This window comes from Helicoverpa armigera, chromosome 9 (assembly GCF_030705265.1).
Source record: "Helicoverpa armigera isolate CAAS_96S chromosome 9, ASM3070526v1, whole genome shotgun sequence".
NCBI classification, from domain to species: Eukaryota; Metazoa; Arthropoda; class Insecta; order Lepidoptera; family Noctuidae; genus Helicoverpa; species Helicoverpa armigera.
Genome location: NC_087128.1, coordinates 7,586,931 through 7,610,823, shown reverse-complemented (window position 1 = coordinate 7,610,823; position 23,893 = coordinate 7,586,931). Strand labels below are relative to the sequence as shown.

At 36.1% G+C, this 23,893-nt stretch overlaps 2 protein-coding genes and 1 long non-coding RNA gene across 4 annotated transcripts in view; all 3 read left to right on the top strand.

The window, feature by feature from the left end:
• Window positions 1-9,648, top strand: part of LOC110370035 (rotatin) — a 37,983-nt gene extending 28,335 nt beyond the window's left edge. Inside the window, exons 28-33 of the mRNA XM_064036222.1 lie at window positions 366-544; window positions 3,999-4,200; window positions 4,823-5,001; window positions 5,510-5,756; window positions 6,186-6,289; window positions 8,964-9,648. Of these exons, the coding sequence (XP_063892292.1) occupies window positions 366-544; window positions 3,999-4,200; window positions 4,823-5,001; window positions 5,510-5,756; window positions 6,186-6,289; window positions 8,964-9,107 (1,055 nt within the window). The 3' untranslated portion in view covers window positions 9,108-9,648. The remainder of the gene's footprint in view (window positions 1-365; window positions 545-3,998; window positions 4,201-4,822; window positions 5,002-5,509; window positions 5,757-6,185; window positions 6,290-8,963) is intronic.
• LOC110369917 (inositol-trisphosphate 3-kinase homolog) overlaps window positions 9,498-23,893 on the top strand; it is a 97,815-nt gene continuing 83,419 nt past the window's right edge. The window contains exons 1-3 of one of the 2 annotated variants that reach the window (XM_064036221.1): window positions 9,498-9,615; window positions 16,335-16,436; window positions 20,916-20,984. In XM_064036221.1, the coding sequence (XP_063892291.1) occupies window positions 9,613-9,615; window positions 16,335-16,436; window positions 20,916-20,984 (174 nt within the window). In that variant the 5' untranslated portion in view covers window positions 9,498-9,612. Of the gene's footprint in view, window positions 9,616-11,042; window positions 11,831-16,334; window positions 16,437-20,915; window positions 20,985-23,893 lie in introns of those variants that run through there. The other variant, XM_064036220.1, reaches the window with a different exon arrangement.
• Window positions 16,932-17,951, top strand: LOC126054525 (uncharacterized). The gene is made up of 2 exons (XR_007510963.2): window positions 16,932-17,107; window positions 17,437-17,951. It is a non-coding gene; the product is annotated as an uncharacterized LOC126054525 (long non-coding RNA).

Below are 23,893 nucleotides of genomic sequence, written 5' to 3'. Positions count from 1 at the left end.
TATTTATGTATCATTTTCCAGAGGGCTAAAAAACGTTATGTATATAGATTCGTTATGAAATTAGAGCATAGCTGTGTGGAATCCATCAGCTTTTTCAATAACTTATAACTAGCTAACTTATAACCATGAGTATTTTTAAATATTCTTTAAAAAAATGAACGGATCTTATGGTTATACAAAAAAGTTAAACAGACGGTTGACACTTGAAAAAATCCTATTTTATTCAGAATGCTACACAGCTATATTTATGCTATTATGATTTGATTTTAGTAACATAACTTTTTGGAACTGCAATGTACGACAATTAGCTAATATGATGATGGTGATGAAGATGAACATAAATGAAATAAAATTGTCATCGACAGACGAGCGCTGGGTGCAGGTATGCTCGTGCATGGCATCCGTGCTGTCAGTGAGCGGACGCAGCCGTCAGTACGCGGTGCACCGACGCCTGCCCGAGATGCTGCTCGCGACGCTACAGGCTGTGAGGGACCATCTCACCATGCTGGGCAAGCCGCTCGATGTTATCAAGAATGCTAATAATGTTAGTGCTGTTTGTATTAAAAAACAAGTGCGAGTCGGACTCGCGCACCGAGGGTTCCGTACAAATCCTGTATAGATAAAGTTAATATTTTTTATTTTATAATATAACTAAAACCTGAACTGTATGTTGCAACTACCACGTGTTTGGGCTTATTTTATTCGTATTGGCGAAGACTTTCCACGTAGATAGGTTTGACTGCCATTGTGGGATCGATAGCCAAGATCAGATATAGTTATGAGATACTTTACAATTTATAACGTAACCTTGTGTTGGAGCTTATTTTATTTTAGGTGATGAGAATTCACTACTAGCTTGGGTTAAAGCAGCCTTTGCATTAATGGCACTTTTATTTTTGAGGGATTATTCACCTAACGAGCCCCAGTTTCAGTTTTTTTTCGAAACCGCCTGACGACTTGCAGCTGTCGAATTGTAACAACGACTTCTAGAGAGTAGGATTCGGGGCTGCTGGCTTTACGTTTCTAGAGCCTTGACAAAAATGTAATTCTGTCCCTTTCTTTGTTTTATAAAGTCGGCTTTATTTTATTTTGTAGCATTTTACAAACAAATCCAATTTCAAACATATAAAAAAGCAACAAGAAAACAAAAGCAAGAAAGAAAGAAAGATGTTAGGTGCATCGGTCTAGAAGTCGGTGTCTAGAGGATGCATCTATATTAATATAACCACCGAGATCTAGACCGATGCATATAAACAGTTTTCTTGTTGTTTTCTTTTTGTAAAAAGTTTTTATTTTTAACTTTTGTGAAAAGTTCTCGTCAATACGAATAATATAAGCCCAAACACGACATAACTAAAACATACCGTTAAGGAGTTCTCTCGACTTTCTCACGTCTCCATCATCAGGTAAGCTCTAAACCTTCACTGTTTGATAGTATCATCAGACATACATCTGAGAAACAAGTTTTAATCCTATGCATGCCTACAATTTCTGATAGTTGACCTCGATTTCTCAGGATTTCCATCATCAGATCCTGACCTGATGACAATGGAAATAAACGGAGTGTATACTCTTTCACTACAAAGAAATGATTTCTCAAATCCGTCAAACTTGGTCGTTTAAATTCCCCATTGAAATGAGGAAAATATTTGATGTTTACACCTGATTTTCTCTAGATTCCCATGGTTCACATTGATGCGACTAATGCCATAGTAAATCAGAGCCTTTATCATTATACTGTGCTATATTTCGTTCGTATCCGCCGTGGGTATGGTTTCCATACTAAGGTGCCCAATGACCTTTGAATGATTTAAAATTTTTCATAGTTTAGAGGCAATTATAGTTTAGAAGTGTTTGATATGAATTTCACTTTTTATTCAAAACTTTAATATCTCTACGTGTTCATGTGAAAAAGGGTAGGTAGTAAGTTTATAATTATTAAAAAAATATTTTATGTCATGTAAGCAAAAATAATATTTTAATATTTTGTGTAACTTCAAATTTATCATTTTCGCAATTTTTCCTTTATCTGTACTATATAACGTTGCTTCGTGCCGAATTTCAAGATTCTGAGTTCACGGGAAGTACCTTGTAGGTTTTGATTCCCTAGCGTGTGACGGGAATTCGTCTAAGGTGTCGGTAAAACTGCTGTATCTATTGATCGTGTTAACTTAGAAGTTTGATTTTTTCATTGCTTAAAGGGACAATATACCTAGGTATTTGGTATAAATTTCAATTTGGTACCTTTATTCGTTCGTGAGAAATAAGGAAGTAAGTTTCATTTTATTAAAATATTTTTATTATATTATATAACAAAAAAAAATGTGATTTTCGTAATTTTTCCTATATTTGCATTATATGACAATGCTTCATGCCAAATTTCAAGATTCTGAGTTAACGGGAAGTACCCTGTAGGTTTTGATTCCTTTGCGAGTGTCGAAAAGGAGATGGCCAAATTTTCATAGAAAAAAAACCCAGAATCGACAGCAATGAAATGGTTACCAATAGGTTCCTTATGATAGACCTTTGATCGTGCCAAAAAATCCAGCCTGAAATCCATGGGGTATAGGAGCTATATCATATTTTCACAAAATAGGTTATGTTGAATTTATGTTTATTTTAAAGATTATTAACATCAAGGAACATAAAAAAGCAAAGTAAACTAACATTATACAAGCCAATAGTAATAACCCCATAGTTTCAGAGTTGGCCTGGTGATTAAAAGGTCTAGTATTTAACCACTCCAGATACGATTAACACCGACCTTACCTACTTGGATAGGTTTCGCAGTTATATGCAACCTTCACAACTGGCTATGAAACGTTTTTTCAGAAATTGTCTTTGAAAATCGCGCCATGTGACATTGTCAAATATAACAAATAACTTAGCAATGCAAAACGGTCCAATCACAAGTCTGCATTCAATTTCTTATGAACATCAAACAGTAAAAGTAAACTTTTTTGTGAACTAAAATCTTGATCGAAAAAACGTTGTAAAAAGAGAACCCCATGGTTTTTAGATGATTTGAAATACTTTTTAAAATCCAAAAATTATACTGAATCCAATCATACATATGAAGTTCCTGTCGACTCTGGGTGTTTTTTTGGCCATCTCCTTTGTTGAAAATATCGACATAATCGGTTGTATCTTTTGATTGGCTTGGCTTAGAAGTTTGATATTTTCACAGCTTAAAGGGACAATATACCCGAGTATTTCATGTGAATTTCAGCTTGATACGTCCACGCGTTCTTAAGATAAAGGGTCTTGACAGACAGACAGACAGACAGACAGACAGACAGACAGACAGACAGACAGACGGACAACAAAGTGATCCTATAAGGGTTCCGTTTTTTCCTTTTGAGGTACGGAACCCTAAAAATGCATATAAAAATCAATGGGTGCTTATGAGAGAGAATTTTCTAAGAATATATCTTTTTAAAATAAAAAATCCAGACATCAATTTACTCCAAGTGACTTATATACACTTAATTCCAAATTTATTAAATAATGAAACAGTAATTACTAATTTAAAACTGAATTTAAAAAAGTGATTAAAATAATCTAACCTTTATATGTATAAACATTTTTCTTGAGACTAAACCTTTCAAACTAATAATATATAATGTAAAAACTGTATTTATAATTCTTTTTGTGCTTTCTTAGAGATCAATTTATGGTGAGTTAATTATTCTTATAAAATCAGACCAGTTCAACGAACTTATATCATTTTATCTTGTAAATAAGCAACGTACATATGTTGACAATGGCCCTTATAAAAATCATTACCATACTCCGCACGTCATACAACAAAACAAGTGTAAATTTTGGTCCACTTTCGCCTTCTTTACCTGCTTAATAATTTTAGTTCACATAAATATTTCCCTTGAAACAATTGAAAGGAAAAACATTATTTCATATATTTAATTCATTTAACGTGCGATTTAATCATACATAATGCAGGTATGTGTTCGAAATACATAATGTTTTGTTTTATTCAGAACCCCGTGCTGCGTACATTGGCCTGGCTCTTGATCGTCATTGATTGCCTGATGCTGGAGTGTCAACCGGCTAAGGAAAACTTCGTGGACAATAATTTGACGGTCTCCTTGAATAGACTGTGGCCCTGGTGTATGATGACCGATCAGCTACGACATGCTGTCATGCATCTTATTTCTACCTTCACTAACGATTGTCCGAAAGGTACTTTGTTTTTTTTTGTTTTTTAAATAACTAAATCTGTACTAATATTATTAAGAGGTAAAATTGTTAAGTTTGGAATGAGGAGATAATCTTTGGAATTGCTGGACGGATTTCAAAAGTTCTTTCATTGAATATCAGTTCTTGAGTGCCATAAGCAATATTTTATCCCGGTACCTGCAGTAGTTCCCACGGGACGCAGATGAAACCGTGGGAAAACGGCTAGTAATATATAAAAGGGAACATTGTTTGTTTGTACCCCTGATGCTGCAAATTCGGAATGGTGAGCCGTGCAACAGGGTGTGATGTGACGTGACATGACATCTGCTTTTGAATGACGGCCTCTGATTGGTCCGCGAACCAAGCCGCCCCGCAAGCACGCATGCTCCAACGACAACTGGTAGCGTGCACGCTCAAACGCTCCGTTTGAATTTAGAACGGTGGTTCCGAATTTGCCGCTCTAACTGCTCCGAAATTATCGAACGGATTTGTGAATTTAACGTGCCCAAGAATGGTTCCGGATTTGCCGGCTACCTTTTGCCTTTACATGCTAGGTTTTAGATCTAAAAAAAATCATAGCCCGTATTGACGAATGTTATGTAGTAAAGTTGATGGTTGGTATCAGCATGGGGCGCGATGTGCGCGTGTGTGGGCACGCGCACGCTGGCGGCGGAGGTGTGCGCGCTGTGCGCGCGCGAGGCGGCGCTGTTCACACCGTCGCGCTCGCCCGCGCTGCTGCTGCTGTGTCTGCACGCGCTGCGCCGCCTCGTGCCGCACCACCACTGCAGGACTATACTGCTCAAGGTATCATATCGCTGTGCTCGCCGTCGCGCTCGCCCGCGCTGCTGCTGCTGTGTCTGCACGCGCTGCGCCGCCTCGTGCCGCACCACCACTGCAGGACTATACTGCTCAAGGTACCACTGAACGAAGACCTAAATTGCTTTACAATAACTGGCTTGAAAACAAAATGACGTCGAGATTGTTTCGTCATATTTTGTATAGAAAAAAAAGTGTATTCTGTCCGTAAAAAGCACAAGACGTTTTTGTTGCAATATTGCGCGTGCGCAAGGCGGCAAACGGCTAACTTCAAGGAGGCAAAGTTATTTGACGGAAACTGTGTCAACCAGCCTATCATCATCATCTTGCGAGCCTTTTCCCAACTATGTAGGGTCAGTTTCCAGTCTAACCGGATTCAACTGAGTACCAGTGCTTTACAAGGAGCGACTACTCTATCTGACCTCCTTAATCTATTTACCCAGGCAACCCCAACATACTAAAACAAATGAAATCTAATCATGTATGTTGTGTCCAGAGCGAGGTGATATCGGGCATGTACCGACTCCTCATCCGTGCTCGCGTGCGCGGCGCGGGCGCGGCGGCGGCGGGCTGGGCGCGCCTCATGGAGCGCGCGGCGCGGCACGCGGAGGGCGGCGCGGCGCTGTTAGCGTTGCCGCCGGCTTCGGCCCCGTTGTGTGCACTGCCGGCGGCTGCTCGCGCCAAGCTCATGCCGGCACTGGCGCATGCCGCGCATCACCACCGCAACACATTCCTGCAGTCCGGTAACTATACATCCTAACTATGGCGAATTAAATGACGAGCGGAGACGTCATCACGTCTTTGGAACCCACCTTTTTTTGTAATACAAAAAATAGTTGATAGATGTTTCAAAGAACACCAACACCTCGTTAATTCACTCGTAACTAATCGTTTTGGTCATCCTACTATCGTACCCACTTGTTAATCTGGAAGGCGTCTGACCTACCTTACGTTATGGTATCTCCGGTCATTTTTCCTTCATCCGTGTTTCTAACAAACTATGGTACAGTTTAGTCAGAGAGACGAGCTTTCGTTACATAAAAACCTATTTATGAACACGACATACAACAAGGCTGAACACTAGAGACATAAATATTGCCAGTACATACCAGTAAAGACTTTCTTCCACAATCCATACAGAGATGAGTTACAACTTGATCATTGTTTTACAGCGGAACTATTAGAACTGATAGCGGGCACACTCCTGGCTGGTGATATGGCGGAGGTGGTGTCGGCCGCCCGCGCCGTCTGGGCATTGGCTGCTAACAACCACAAAGTAAGACTTCACTTGTTATTTTTACTTTATCACTACTGATTTCAAAGTATAGTCCTGATGTATAGTCTGGCTATCTGTTGAATAGACTTGATAATTAAAGATAGTCTTTTGAATCTGATGGTTTCTGAAGGAAAGCTTTAATGTTAACTATAGTCGCAGACTGGATTTAAATTGGATAAAAAACAAACTCGAAAGAGTCTGACAAATATGTACATAGTAAGAACTGTCTAGGCTATCATCCTCCGAGCCTTTTCCCAAACTATGTCGGCTTCCAGTCTAACCGGATTCAGCTGAGTACCAGTGCTTTACAAGAAGCGACTGCCTATCTGACCTCCTCAACCCGGTTACCCGGGCAACTCGATACCCCTTGGTTAGACTGGTGTCAGACTTACTGGCTTCTGACTACCCGTAACGACTGCCAAGGATGTTCAATGACAGCCGGGACCTACAGTTTAACGTGCCCTCCGAAACACAGTCATTGGTGTCTAAGATATACTTAGAAAGTACATACAAACTTAGAAAAGTTGCATTGGTACTTGCCTGACCTGGAATCGAACCCGCGCCCTCATACTCGAGAGGCTGGTTCTTTGCCCACTAGGCCACCACGACTAGGAAGGCAAGGCTAGGAAGTATTTTTTCCGCACTTCGCTATAGAGCTAATAGCGCTTTGAGCGTCGCTCCAAATGGTACTTGTCGTTGGTAACGCTGATAAAAGAAGTGAATTCGGAAAATGTCTATTTTCCTTCCTTCACTTCTTTACGACTGTATGCACGTATATGGTCTTAGAATATCGAGCGGGTACGTTGCTAGTGCATGTAGGTAAACGCTCTTACAGTTTTACTACACGAATATCTAAAATTAATATTATATATGTCACCGTAAGATTACAAACATCGTTAGATTACAATCTATCTCGAGAGATTGTAAACTGTCGAATTATTGTGAACCGTAACATCTGATTGCAATTTAACGCATTATTTTTCGCTATATTATAATCTATCGATGAGAAATTGTCAAATTGTCAACTGTCCGAAAGTTCTCCCTGATTGGTCAGTCTTTTTGTAAGATCGACCAATAATCCGTTCTGTTCCCATGGAGTTCCCGTAGAGTTAGGAATGAAATAGAGGTGTCAGTTAAATAAAATAAATGCTCTTCAAAAATTCTTCAAGGATTTATTATTTAGTACGAGTATGTAATTAATATTCCTGACATATGGAGAGAACAAATTGTAACGAAATATTTATTCTTCAAACACAAATTGAAATTGAAAACATATTGATTTCTGACACTTACGCGAATATTAGACATTTAAATAAAACTACTTTTACGGATTTTATCGCGGTTATATTATATTATTTAATCCCGACGTTTAAAACCGACCGCGATAAAATCCGTAAAAGTAGTTTTATTTAAATGAAATTGGAAAATTATAAGAAACTTTTATAAAAAAAAAAACAAAACAATTGGGTAGTTTGTCTTCAAACACAAATTCATTCCTAACTCTACGGGAACTCCATGGCAACAGAACGGCTGGTCGTGATTGGTCGATCTTACAAAAAGACTGACCAATCAGGGAGAACTTTCGGACAGTTGACAATTTGACAATTTCTCATCGATAGATTATAATATAGCGAAAAATAATGCGTTAAATTGCAATCAGATGTTACGGTTCACAATAATTCGACAGTTTACAATCTCTCGAGATAGATTGTAATCTAACGATGTTTGTAATCTTACGGTGACATATATATCAAGAAGAATATAATCTTATAGGGATGCAATATTTTTGCATAACGAATGTTACATCCCATTGCTGATATAATATGTTCGTCTCATAAATCTTCTGCAACGAATAAAACTAAAAAGTTCATAATTTGAATAAAAATTACTAGTGTTTTCTAAATTCCATTCTGTCTAATGTTCATAAATCTTACTGATATTAAAATAAATGTATCGTACACTCGCATCACGTCATTATATAACTTAAATATTTGAGAGGTCATAAAATAGATTTTTACGATTTCAAATGTAAAGATCTTCTGATAAGATAAATTTTGTGTCTACATAAGTTGGTAGTTTGATTAATTTACATTGCCTCGAAGGATCAATTACATTATATATGCGGATTATTATCAGTTTATTTATCTCCAGTTTCAAATTGTATAATGTTTATTTGATTCCTTAATAATTTATATGTTAATTTGATTATGAAAGTGTTTATCTGAGAGATATCATAAACAGATAAGTGTCCAAAGTCACAATGTTTCATAACTTGTTCCACTTGTTGTAATGAGTTATCTGATCAGGAATAATTTCCCCGTTAATCCATTGCCTTTTAAATGTCATCTGAATATGTATTGGATAAACATAAAATTGGATATAAATCAATAAGTAGCCTCAATTACAAAATCATTTTTTTATTACCAAGTCCTGGGTTTATCGGGTGTTTAAAAATATCTTGGATTGATGAAATACCACAATTTCAAGTTTGTAGCTTCGAAAGTCAATAATGAATAGAAGATTATAATTTAACGTGTCGAAAAAGTATGTGCAGATTATTCAGTATTTAATTTAGGCGAATTGTTTGTACCATAAGTCCCTTACACACATATTTCGGACAAATGAACGTTACGTTTCACTGATCAATTGTTATATATTTCCTCAATTTCTGTAGGCTAAGCTGGTGTTACGGAGTGCTGGAGTGGCATCAGCGGTGCACACGACCCTGCAGCGGTTGCAGCGCTCACAGAAGGACCTGGCCACACAGCAGGCGCTGCAGCTGCTTACTTATACAAATACCGTGCTGCAAACCACTTGACTGCTTCCTGATCTCATCAGAAAGATTTCTTTGTCGTCATGCCTTATCAGATCTGAGAAAATATGGTACCAGCATATCCCACCGCATATTGTAATATAAATTACTTCATACTTACAGGTTAAAAAATACGTTTATTAATATCGCATTTATGACCAGATCATCACCCCAAAATACCTTCTTAAACTGGCTTAAGATTACAAACATAAGCTAAAATTATATTCGCTTGTAATGCTGTAACTTACCCAAGTCATATGATTCTGATAATAGAGTTTGTGAATTTTACTATGTTTTTATACGTTAATCTCGTGTTTGCATTTAATGATTTGGTTGTTATGTTACCAAGTCATATGACTTTGTATTTATTTCGAAAACTTGTGATCGAGTCTAAGTTGTTCCACTGATACAGTCAAATGAAATGAAGTATGTGTAAATTAACAAAACAGTATTAGGAAATTGTTTGTGATAATTAGTGGGACCCGCATTTGGAAACTTTGAATGTATTTAAATGGTAAGTATGTTGAAATAAACGGTTTTGAATTTATTTTGTTTTTTAAATGTGTTCAAAGGATCATCCATGATTATTTATTTATGTTATGACCTGCATAACTGCATCTCTAACGAGTTATTATGTTACCACCACAGTATTTGCATCCGGATAGACTGGAAGCCAATACTTATGTAGTTTGAAAAGTCGAGGCAGATGATAAAGTGAACAGCTATCTCTCCTTATATAAAAATAACAATAAGAGACATTAGCATTTCTTGGAGATAAAGGGTTGTGTAAGAGGCGTCTCCATTCTTTTTAAATCGAGGCTTTTGTATTATGGCGGCTAGTTTTGGTACTTTATTGACTTGGATTGAATAAATATGCAATAAATAATAACCCAAACTGTTATTATAGTGAAAGCAGATTACTATCATTAAATTATGCCCGTCTGCTTTCTCTTACAAAGTTGCAACATTCTAATAATAGCTTTTCATTAATTAGAAAAACAAATCACATGTCTAAGAAGATATACCTAAGAATAAACAAAATGGTGCGTGGTAAGTACAGTTGATATCGATTCGATTGATTTGTATATCATTATGAAACGATATCATATGTGAGAAAGATAAGATATTGAATTAATTAAGTACCTCCGGTTAATCACCTAAACGGCTCATTACATATGCAAGTAAATAATACAAGTACATGGATTGAACTACATTGATGATTAATTAGTAAAGCATGACATTCGTTTAACACAAAAATGGTAATTAATATTTTGTATTGCGTAGTTCATTGATTTATTGAAATATAATGCTTATTTAACGAAAAAAATATAAGGTTCAACAAAAAAGGGTTGTTAGTTTCGCTTCGCTCGTTTCTCAGTTTCGACCATTGCTAACGCATTGTTCATATCGGAACAAAATGCATACACCCTTGACGTACTTATATTTATTAGATTTGGATGGATACTCAGTCTTAACTCAGTTGGTACTCAGTTTTGGGTAACAATAAAGGTCATTGGGATTTTCTTTCAAAACCCATGATTTAACTTGCAAATAGTTGTTTCCATTCCCTGTCAGTTACTTTCAAAATTTGGCCAAAGCACCTTAGCAAAATTCGCTTCATTTGAATGATATAAGGTACAGTTGGTTGTGCATAACTGGCCGGCAGGTGCGGCATGTCATTCAACGTGGAGGGGCTTCATACCAACACGAGTTTAAGGCGACGTCTGTGTAGGCCTAGTTGTATCTTAGTCTTTGAACTCACACTGACCTTTGTAGCCAAAACCCGCGGCTTAAAGTGTTCATGCTATAGAGAAATAATCAGCTCGTGACCAAACAAGAAGTGAACAATTAAACAAACATCTACCATTTTTCCTGTTTATAGCTTTAGTACCTACCCATGATAGTGATAATTGAACTGCTACAGTGCTTTATATGGGTGCGAATAATGTTATTGTGTCTTCATATTATTCGGTTGAGTTAAAATTATTTGTATTTAGTCCTCAGTCAGTAAGTGTGACAGTAGCATTAAAAGCATTCGTTAAATATCAAAAACTTTACAAAAGCCGGAAATTGATTCATAAATTCATTCTCATAGAATAATAGCTAATTTTTCGGTAGCTTAAACGTATAAAATTGAATCAAAAGATAATATATTAACAATGTCCATTGTGTACTTGCAGCACTAAGTCCATGTGCAGCGACTTCAATTGTTTATTTATTGAACATTGTGTAGGTACTAAAGTTTAATAATGGAATGAGGAGCGCGTACCCGCAGTCTCCAGTGTTAAAACTGACAACAAATACACACGTCTCGTATAACCAGTCACAACGCGGCCGGTTCCGCGATAAGGTTCGCTGTCGATAGCGCACAATCGGCGCACACGGTGACCAACACTAATTTTACGGGAAGTTTACGTTATTCATTATCGGCATAAGGAGCGATAATCCGCGTTTGTTAGGCGCCGGCTTCGTGCCGATGCGTTCACGCGGCCTCCCTCCGTGTCTGCGCTCATGTCGCACTCCGCATCCGCCACGCGCTGATCAATAAGGAATAATGAGTCAACGGGACCCCCGGCGCCGGACATATCGCGTCATAGTTCATAGTGTTTGTGTGCTCCAGCCCAGTGTCAGTGTAGTGAAAACGCGAGGAGATGTCATCGGTGCAGTTCAACTTTCCGCCGGAGAGTTACTCAGCAGTTTACACCTCTGATGGAACAACGAATGCCAATGTGAGTACCGGTGAGCGGCGAGAGGCGTCGTTATCACAGGGCGACGCTGCGGCGTGCGTGTGCACACTGACAAGGCCGCGACGGCGCACACTGGTGCATTCAACTCGTTTTGCAAAACACAATCTATATTTCTAGTTCTGCGAGCGTCGTATCACGCGGGCTCTTGTCAGGGCGAGCCACCTAACTAGCCGTGCAGCGTCTCGCAGGTGCTGCTAAGCCGTGTGATCATTTAACAACGACCACATTTACATTGCAATATGGTTTATGAGGGCATTTATCCTTTTATACGCGTCTATACCATTGAACTTATTACATCTTGTTAAAATCGAAAAAAAAAATTCACTATTCCCTTATTAGTCTGAGTAATTTATTTCTGGTGCACCCACTAGAAAACAGTAAATGAAATGACTGAATTTGAACTTGTCTACCCTCACATGATTTAGTATCAACTTGTACATTGTTGTTACTAAAAGCTTGATAAGTTACTTTGTTGCTGGCTTTGTGGTCTCGTCTTCTCTGTCGGCTTGGAACTGAACTTTAATTTAGCCTTACGATATTCTAAATTACGTTTTGTGCAACAAATGAATTCTTACCGAAACATCTTTAAGTTAATTTTAGGAAGAGGTCAAAAACGTCGTTTTAAAATTGCTCCTGGTCGGCTGCTTTTGGGTTGGTTAATTCTATCCGTATGAATATTTGATAACAAGACAAAAAATAAATGAGCTATTTAAAGTTAAGAACCGTAACACACGTAAAATTTTGCTAACGGTACGTCACCCAATTTGATCAGTGTGTGTAACACAATAATGCATAGCTATCAATATTAATGTATTGACTACACATGCTTGTAAAGCTACCTAGCTATACTGAGTAAGTTTTAAGGCGCAATAAAACGTACGTTTAATCCTAACATTCCCAACATTGGCCGCTCGCGTTCAGTTAGAGCACGCACTTGTAAGACATCTGCTTTGTTCTTTGTCCTGCCAAGGTTATCGCACTGTTTGTGTATGTACAATTTGAACATACGATTCTCAAAAGTATTACTTTATAATCTTTTTTTTTACATTTACGTCGGGACATTAATATTTATGATCTGATTAACGCTTGTTTATTTTAAGTTGAAATACGTAGATAAAGGTATGTACATACAGTAATAAGTATTGCTAAGTTGGATAACTTTAGCGAGTTGAAGTAAGGCTCAAGTGCACCGCCTGCAACATCGTGTCAAATTAACTTAATTATGATCTGGGTGCATTAATTAATGTTCTTTGAGTGAAATTGTTGGAAACAACTGGACAACACAACAGGACTCGTAATAGCTATTCCTGGAAGTAGTTTTGCACTGATCCCGTTATGTAATTATTCTTTGGTTTCAATAGACACGTGTAATAGGATATTAACTTCTATGCCATACACACAATCCACATTTGTTTTGAAACCTAAGTACGTAAATAATGTGGAATTAATACATGCAGTTATCGCACTTCACAAGTAAATAATGTAACATCTATTTACGTAAGTATATAGTATTGAATACGAAACAAATTAAAATACATAGGTACAAGAACAGTTTATAACTGGAAACTTGTATTTTAATTTTCTTCATGGACGTCAGAAATTGCCAACTGGTTATAACAATTATTAATATTAAATATTGCAATTAATATATTCTAGAGATGTAGTACTTAGTTAGATACTCTTTGGTGTTAAAGTTTTATATTTATTATATTTAATACCTCGCCGGACAATGATGTAAATATATCCTACAGTACATATAAATATATCCTTCCGGTCCTACAGTAGGTACATACCTACTCATAGTTTCGAATTCCAAGGAATGATTCATTTTTGCGTAGACATACCTACCTACCTATTATAAAACAATAAGTTTTAGTCAAATACTATTAAGCAATCCTTATTAATATTATGAATGCGAATGTAACTCTCTCTGCTTGTCGTGCTTTCAATTTTACCCTGGTAAGCAGATTGTCAAACTGGAGGCTGAAAAATTACAAGTTACGGTATTACGTATACGTAATACCTACCCGTAATAATCTTGACTCGGGTGAAACCGCGGAAAACAGCTGCTAACGGCCAGATTCTTCATCAAACACAAAAGTCAAAGTAATGTCTAAAGTAAAAGTAACGGTCAAATTCGTTTCTTCAAGGCTAAAGTGATAGCAAAACTAATAGAAAAAGCAAGACCGTTAGGTACTTTTACTTTAGACATTACTTTGATTCTCACTTTGGATTTTACTTTTGATGAAGAAATTGGCTGTTGGTAAATAAAACTGGGGGTTCATTTCCATTTTAATTAAAAGCCATGCAATTTTAATTTTAGTTTCTTAGGAGTTTATAGCATTGTATTCGTGCCAATGTTTGATGTCTATGTACCTCAACTACCAACAGACTACAACCGATAAAAGGTTATGGCTAACAAATGCACGTGTAACGTAAACGTAATAAACGGTTATTGTGTTTTCATTTCAGAACAACAAATATTTCCTCTTTTGTTAGTGTACTGTATGAAATAACGTAAGCTTTTATTTACGTTGACTTTTTTAGGTCTCGTTCAACACGAAACGTTTCCAGGTTTTGTTTAATATTGTTGTGCGATCATTTGTTTTGTGGCTATTTATTACATAAATGTCTATGAACTAGATACGTAAAAATTTCTTTAAGACGGCTTTATCAGTATAGAGTGATTGTGAAATTGGGTATCTCCGATAGTTTAGATAGCATGATATCGTCTAAAAATACAGTACAGTTCCTTGCATAAATAAATCACAATGTTTGGAACTTAGGTAGTCTATTCCTACGTAAAAAATCTCACAAAAATACCTGCCTGTATTCCCATACTTTTTGCTTACACCTACCCATTTAGAATCTCGGAATAGAATAACCCGAAGTCACTCTATTCGAATATTAGCTAGTGCGTCCAGTCACCTCATTGGTGAATGATCAAGAACCGGAGACTAACGGCCTTGGCTACCGCACCGGACACGGCGTGCCATACCGGAGACCGGCCAATTCTGACACTGACCAAATCAGGCGAGGTGTCGCTAATATAGTGATAACCTGCGTCATAGGACCCAGTGAAAAAATAAAACTGAAAAAAAAAATTACTTTTAGAGCATATCTAAGGTCCGGAATTAGAGATTGAGGAAGAGGCTCTAAGGTGTGAAGAGGATGTTTGTAGAACGAAATCCGGCACATCCCAAAAAATATTATAGATAGGTATTCACTGTCTTATCGAGCATAGGTCAGGTAAGGACAATCACTACGTTTTTCGTGTAACTTAGGTGAATTCATCGGTCATGAACCCGGATGAAGTATTCCTTAGAAATCCGTCGGGTGCATCGAATTCCATTTTAAACGGTTCCAATGATCTTCCGGTTATGGTGCAGTTTTCTGTGGTATAACAGGGTATGACTTTGCTAGTGTTAGGTTGTTTCAGAAGGCACGTAAGTTGGTAGACTGACAAGGCAACCAGTAGGTATTACCAAGGCAGTCTCGGGTTGTCCGGATAGGCACTTAGTTTTGATGGGGAGTTCTGATAGGCATTCTTCCATGTAGAAGACTGATACTCAGCTGCTGGTTGCAGCTTAACGCTAGAAATGGACACCAACATATTGGGAAAAGATTAGGCAGACGACCCAGCAACTAGATGAGAAGGCACCGTTATCATGTCAAATTATTATTTAGCTGAATTTGGTGAGGTTTTTGCCTGCCTCAAGTAATACATAAGTGTGTTCTTTATTTGGAATTTTATCTTTTTTTCCTTGGTAACGTAGGTCATAGATTGCATGAATTTCGTATAATTTGAAATTAATGTTTTTCGATAGATTCGCATTCGTTAACAGGAATAACTAGTTCGAACGCGGTGAAACTAGTTTTGAATTGGTTTCTGACCCTAATTATGGTCTAGCTAGTCTAAACAGGTTATACGGGGTAGATTTATCTGTACCGAAAGAAAAAGTTTTTTTTTATAAATACACCGGCTTTTGTCCATTATCGTTCCTCCTCAAATATCATGTCTGCATTTGTTCAGGCCCCTAAGTCTGCAACTGCAATTTTGTTAAAATGGTCAATTGTTGCACTTCATCGATTACCAGACACTGTGTACCTACATCGACCATTATGACGTCCATGGTTTAACAATAGGTGACTTGGACACCGTTAAAATAGCGGACTTGGACAAAAAATGTGTCTCGTTGGCATCCAGGTGTTTCTAGATTGTAACTGCAACTCTGCATGTCTGGCTTTCTGGATGTGTAATTGTTATGTTCACCTAAAAAAAATCAGGTTGATGAAAATAACTCCTACTTGAATTAAAAATCATACATATTCATACAAAAAGGAACGTTATTTGGGTTTCAAAGAACAAGCCCTCTACGGAGTCAATTCAAAATTATAAGCGGGCTTTACTAAGCTTTCCTATCCATACCTTCTAAATAACAATTTCATATTTATTTACCACTGACGATTTTATTAACTCCTACAGGTGGTGGGAAAATGCAACCTCACGGATTCCTGCGAAGTGTCGGGTTCGCCGCCGGGGCTTCAAACTCCGCCTTCTTCGTTATTCAGCTGTTTTCACTGTGCAGTAAGTAGTTGCTTATTTAACTCGGGTTTCAATTACAGATCTCTCCGTTGTTTTTCGATTAGAGATTGTTTGACATGACTAATCTCAAATCGGATAGATCAGTTCTAAAAATCTGCAGTAAATCTTATCACGCTTATGCACTCGGTGTTACTTACTCGTTCAATGTTCTCCTTGTCACTTGTCTAGCTTGCGGTTGACTCTCGTATACACAAACCAAGCGGATAATTGGTTACTTTGAAAGCGCTCTAACATCTTAAATACACTCGATAATATTGTCATTCATTAGACTTCGTAATGGCGTGATAATTAAATGACTTATCTCAAAATATGAATACTATATACATACTCTGAAGATAACTCAAAAAATGAATACTAAATACATGCTCTGAAGATAACTAGAATTTTGTACCTGGCCAGCAATGTTTTCACAAATAAACTTAAGTAATCGGTCTATTACAACACTTGTGCGCTACTTTCAAATGACGTGTACAATTATTTACCGTAAAACGAGGTGACTTTGAGATCCGGGGCGACATTGATGATTACTCAAAATTTATGGTTTTACTTATTTTTATATTTGGAATGGAACGTAATAATTTTTATTTTTATTGTGTTGGCAAGACTGACTCATCAGCCATGTTTTCCGAAAACGTCGAGGTGAGAGGATTGCTGTAAGTAATTTATTTATTTGTTAATATGTAAATAGGACAGTTTTTTTAATACCGGACAACTTTGAATGCACAAATGTATGTATTTACTTGGTATTTATGGAAATAGGATATGTGATTGTATGTTTATTTGAGAACAAAAACAAGTTTTAACCTTCCTCTTGCGGTCGCCATTTTGTTTTCTATGCTTTCATTTGTAGACCGGGGCGTAATTGATTAGTCATATGAGGCGACATTGATAGCTATCAATCTCGCCAGTTAATATAAAATGGAAAGACATAAGACATTGTATCATTTATCAATCTAACCCCAGGTATTTATTTTGTTTGTAGAATCAGAATGGTTCGGACTTACAAGAAAACTCCGGGTACCCGCAACTACAAAAATTATAGTAATGAGACCCTCGAAGAGGCTCTCGAGAAAATCACAAACGATGAGCTTACTATAAACGCTGCCTCGCTTCAGTATCACATCCCATTCGGTACATTATATAACAAGTAGGTAATGATTAAAGAGTTGTGAAGAAACCTTCTACTAATTTAAAAAATGTGGCATTATTTCTATTGCTTATATTTTCTATGTTTTTATTTTTTTTTATTTTTTTAAGTCTGTACCACGTACAAATAATTCTAAGAATGATTGTGTGACCATGTTGATAATTGCGTAGAAATATTTAGTTTTGATAATTATGTTACCTACCTACTAGGTACTTTTTGATCTCTGATTACCCACCTATTATGATTGTTGAGACTGATTATTATAACAGAAATTAGTAAAAACTTTAGAAAGTTTGATATTATTATTAATATACTGACTGATGTTGATTAGATAAAAAGTTTAAAAATTATTTGCGTGTTTTAATGTAGACCCTTTATTACAAATTAAATAAACTTGGACTCAAATATAACACTAATCAATTTCACCCTAGAATCAGTAGCCCCAAAAATAAAAATAGCTATTTTGGAACCAATAATGTCAATTTTATTTTTTATTGTTTTGTTCCTTAGCGGGTGTCTTTCATATTCGATGAAAAAGAACGTGGTATCAAAGTAGCCCCAAATTCAATATTAAATTGATTACAAGCTTTTATTTTTTCTATATTAATACCAACTTTTCCAATAAAAAAAAATTAAATATCAAAGTATGTCGTTAGTCCACCCTACTAGCATTTTTTTTAAATGTGTAACATTCAAATACAAAGAAAGGCATCAGTTTACATTTTAAAATTAATCAATGCCACCTCGTTTTACGGTACTTACGTTATGTATGAATTAAATTGAGTAGCCATTGTGTTTAAATTATCAGTCATTTTCTTTTTACGTAAAATAGGTTACAATTTACGCAAGCTGGACAGTAAAATAAAGGGTTAACCATTTTAAATTTAATCTGAGACACACACAATCCATCTTATTATAAAAGTGGTCTTAAAAAAGCACCAACTTTATTACTAGGCTTAGGTAAATTATCTTCCCAAGCAAAGTTAATGGTCTGAACCTACCACTAAAGCCAGTACCTACTGGTGGTACAGGTTTTTAAAGGTTTAATTTTGGATTCCCAGAGATGTGACATTCTTAACTGTATGTGCACCAGTCTTAAGAAACTGCAATTTATGGGTACATACCTCCCTACCTCCCCACCTACATATAACTCATACTAAGGTCATTGTACAAAGACAGGTTTCGCACCGATTTAAAAATAAGAAGTTCTAAAATTACATTTTGATTACATATGTAGGTATCTAATTTTAGTGCGGCAGGGGAGGGCGATAAAATTTTCTTGACGTGACATGACAGCCTAAACAATTAAAGAAAAGATTAGGTATGATATCAGGGCCAAGATGGTCCTCTAAAATGTTGATGGTTCAGTCGCGATTATCTCATATGTACTATCGTATTTGGATAGAACATTAAGCTAAGCTCTCAGAATTAAGTTTCTAAAATAGATATTTCAATCACCTGATGAAATTTTTCAGAACTATTCAGGGCAATGTATTGCAAATTAAATTATATTGCTTTCTGTCTTTTTACTATATTACAGGACAAAACTTTCTTGCATAAGTACTTTGTAATCGACATAAAAAATGTTTTCTACGTTCGTAGCACGTCTACGCCGTAGCACTCTACTGAATAACAATTTCAAATACTTAACTGTAATATCATAAATATTATGTATTTATTATTATAAGATAAGCTGAAGATTACCTACTCATAATATCGAGCTAGTTTTATGCACAAAATAGGCTGAGAAACGAACCTAAATTCAGGTTCAAATTGCGTGACGGATGTCCGATGAACTATACTAGTTTTTATTTCAATTGTAAAATAAATTGAACCTATTAATTCTGAAACCAACTAGACAATTAGAAAGATTAAATTTTATGCTATATTTTAAGTTTATGGTTTGTTAAGTAATCTATTTGAATCTATTTGAAATTCGCATCGGTACGTACAAACGATGTGTGTAATTAACACCATGTTCTTATGTCAAATTATGCATAAAACGGGTTTGATAAACTGATAAAATGAAACCAATTATTTACGCTTCAAGGTTGTCGAGACGTTTTTAGATTATTCGTAATAGATTGTTTTCTACATACAATTTAAATCGACACCTATTATTTTCATTCGGCATAGTATTAGGGGTTAAAGTATGAAATTGCCGTTTTATTCTAGTAGGTTTTTGAATTGCCATAGAGTCTTCATGGTTTGAGGTTTTCGAATGGAACTTTTTTCACGTGGTTTCTGTTATGTTCTTCTTTTAAAAAATGTGAAACATTTGATTATCGATGTTCAATTGTTTTTGTTATTCAACTTAAACAAGAAAGATGGATACTGCGAAAATTTGAGTAATTTTTGAATATGAGTTCCGACGCGGAAGTAGACGGCAGAAACAGCCCGCAATATCAATGCTGCATTTGAAGAGGTGTCTGCTAAAGAACGCGCCGTGCGATTTTGGATTAAACGCTTTCGTGGTGGAAACTTCGACTTGAAGAACGAGCCATGAGAAAGACCGCCTGACAGGTGATTAACGAGAAATTAAGAGAGACGGTGAACGCCGATCCTAGTCAAACTACCCAGATACCCAGCCGAACACCGAATAATGTTGAAAAAATTAGCAGTAAAACAGCCACGACTCATGAATCGACCTTCACCGCTATTGCTCCATGACAACGCGAGGCCTCATACAGCAAAATAAACCGTTTTAACTCTTCAGGAACTGCAGTTGGAAACTATTCGTCTTCCTCCATATTCGCCAGACCTTGCTCTAACGGACGACCATTTTTTTTTGTGATTTGGACAATTATCTACGTCACAAGAAGTTTCTTCCCAGGAGGCAGAACAAAATTCTTTCACACTGTTTGTGCAGTCTAGATCCTCAGAGTTCTATCGTAAAGGCATAAATGACCTTCTTATTAGATGACCGCAATGTATAGATAATAATGGCAACTATTTTGATTAAATAAGTTTGTTAAAAATTTAAAAAAAATACAATTTAGGTTTTCAGTACAAATCGGCAATTTCATACTTTAACCCCTATTATAAAAAATACCTAAGCGCTACCGCACACTGGAGACTAAACAGTCGCCTGTCAGTTAACCCGTTTGTAATTTTTTTTGAAAAGAAAATCTTGATTCCATTGAAACTTTTCAGTCGTTCTGATACCGGTTAAACTGATCTTTGTAATGCGCGTACTACCATACATCTTCATACTTATTTTAATGAGCTCAAACGAACTGTCGGTCGACTAAATGTCTTTATAAAACCGTTCTTAATATTCTTCAAAGGTAAATTAATTTTGTTTAAATTTTCAGTTCCATAATGGAATCAACTTTACCCGGAAAGAGAAACGCCGAAAAGAGAACCACATAGTCAATCATAAGGTATGAAACAATTTTATTATTATTTTTCGCATAGATTACATGTTTTCTTTATTGAGGCATTTCTATAAATACTTTGAATGAAACAATATAAAGCTACTGAAGGAAACAACACGACTGAAACAAACGCACCCAATGATTAGAATAATTTTCTTAATTCGCATAGTTTGGTAAAAAATGACCAAGCATTTCACAACAGGAGCATTAACTCATTGTAAAAGATTCCTTATTTTAATTCCTTCAAGAAGATAAAACATAAGTGTGAATGTACCCACAAATTAAAACCTAACGTATGAATCTTTGCATAGTGCAAGTAAATGTAGATTTATGCTCTAAAACATTTAATATTTGTCGTGATCTGCGTAAACGTTATGTGCATTATGTATTATTCATACATATCTTAAAATTTGCCTATGAAGTATGTAGGTACGATACTCTGGTATGTTTAAATAGTGGGCACAAATACAAGATATTTGGTAAATACGGGCCGCGGCTGGGGTTTTCCCACTTAGGAATAATATTTAACTACGATATGCTTGTTTAGATGCGTAATAGTGGCATCTACTTGCTTTTTAGCGATTTAGTGAAATATTTTCGTTATAACTCATTAATTTATTGGTTCAGAGTAAACCTTTAGCGAAATTTTGAATAGTAATCACTAGCCGGCCCGGCTGGTCATGACCTTAGGTTTGGTTAGCTGAATTGCTTAGAAAGTGGTTAAATTCTCTTAATAAAAGTCCATCATTTACTTTGTGTACGACTAAAGTTAGGGGTAGTGGGGTAGAAAACGATCTACTCTTTGCCAATATGGTGTTTACTGTGTACGAGGAAAATGATTACTGGAATAATATTATGTACATACGTACGTACTCAACGCAATTAAAAATGTGCGCTACATAGCGGAAATAACAAAATAAAAACTACGGAAGTGTTACATCTCATCGTTGTTTTTACAATTACAATTTACGTCAATCTTTATCAGCAGTATTTGTGACCTGAAAAACATTACGAGGATTCATTACAACATCAAACATGGTTGATAACTCGCAAGGAAAATAAATACCTAACTCACCAGTGGTTTTTAAAATAGAATTTAATTTGTACTGAGTACATACCACATTACATCAAAATGCACAAAGACCGTAGACTCCTAACAAAAAGTCCTTGATTCGTTTGAAAGTATTTCGTCGTCACTTGTCTATACATTATGGTAAGGCTCGCAGCATGCGTATGCGGCACGGACGGTGGTGACTGACCGCGTACATTCCCCACTCACGTTTTCTCAGTCCAGGGAACTCTTTACAGTAAAGTTTCCTTTCTTCTATTTGTTTAAATTACACGTGACGGCGTAATAGAAGCTTACATTATACTAGAGTTTGCACGAGTACTCTCTGTATTAGAATTGGTAAGCGTATTATCAATTACACTTTTTATCAAAAAGTGAAATCATTTACGTGGTTCGTGACTTATGAATTCTAGAAAAATATAGTTTTTGTTGCATTGGAAAAACATTTCTTCACATTTCAATTCAGATGAAAAAGTGTTTTTTTCGGAGTTTCCTCTTTTTCTGTTTGGTGTGCAAAACAGTTGGATTCTGAATTCTGTTAACGTTAGTTTATTAATAAAACAAGGTATAAGGTAAACGTACCAATAGTCGTCGGATTTCGGAAATCACTGACTTTGAAGCGCTACTGTGTGTTAAATATTCAATAGAAAATGAAAATTTTTGCATGACGTGATAGAGAATTTATTCATTATTCTAATTAACTAATGTTTTTTTAATCATTTTGATGGGTTTATATACTTATTAAGGCAAAAGTAAAAAAAGGGCGATTTGTACCAATAGTCGTCTGATTTGTACGGATACTCGTCAAATTATCCCAGTACTCGTCAACTTTTAATTCTAATGTAAACTCTCTGCTCTTGAACATAAGGTTCAAGTTATGTACATTTTTTTTGTGCTTGAATTTGTTAAGCACACTTGTGCTTTTGAAACATCAGGTAGGTAGATAGATAAAAAACCAAATTCCCATTTAGAATATCAGGTCATAATCTGTTAGAAGAGCAGGTATTCAATAAAACAGATACATGGTTGCATTTTAATTTATATTCCTATCTATCAAACGCTTGGAATCACAAAACCAGTATATGTATAAAATATCTATATAGTTATCGGCACGAATTTTGAGCTCTGACCTACATCTGCGCAGAAGTGATTTATTAACAAAGAACCAATCCCGAGTGACCGCTATGACGCGATGCACTGCGGGCCAATCACCGCTTTAGCCCGTCCCCGCGCCTCACTTCATACCACAAAAGGGACCCAATAAATACTTCTGCGCAGGAGTAGGTCAGAGCTCAAGATTCGTGCCGATAACTATACTAATATTATAAAGCTGAAGAGTTTGTTTGTTTGAACGCGCTAATCTCAGGAACTACTGGTCCGATTTGAATATTTCTTTCAGTGTAAGATAGCCCATGTATCGAGGAAGGCTATAGGCTACTTTTTATCCCGGTACGGGAAGTAGTTCCCACGGGATGCGGGTGAAACTGCTGGCAGAAACTAGTATGTTATATTTTTTAATCATAATAACGATGCAGTCATGTGCATATGTAGCACGAGTAGAATAATTACTTTTAAAATATTTAAATTGTAAAATAAAATAATTAGTATTCACAAAAAATAAAAGCCACATTCATTTATATAGCTTATCGCGAAATAATTACTAACATTCATAGATATGTAGGTAAGGTTGTCATTCATCAAAACTTCTGAACTGCTTAGCGCATGGTTAGTACCATTTGCAAAAATCTCTATAGACAGTTTAAACTGTCTACTGTCTTAAAGGTATCAATCAAAAAATAAAATATGATTAGGTAAAACTAACCGTTCAAACTCAATAATAATAATA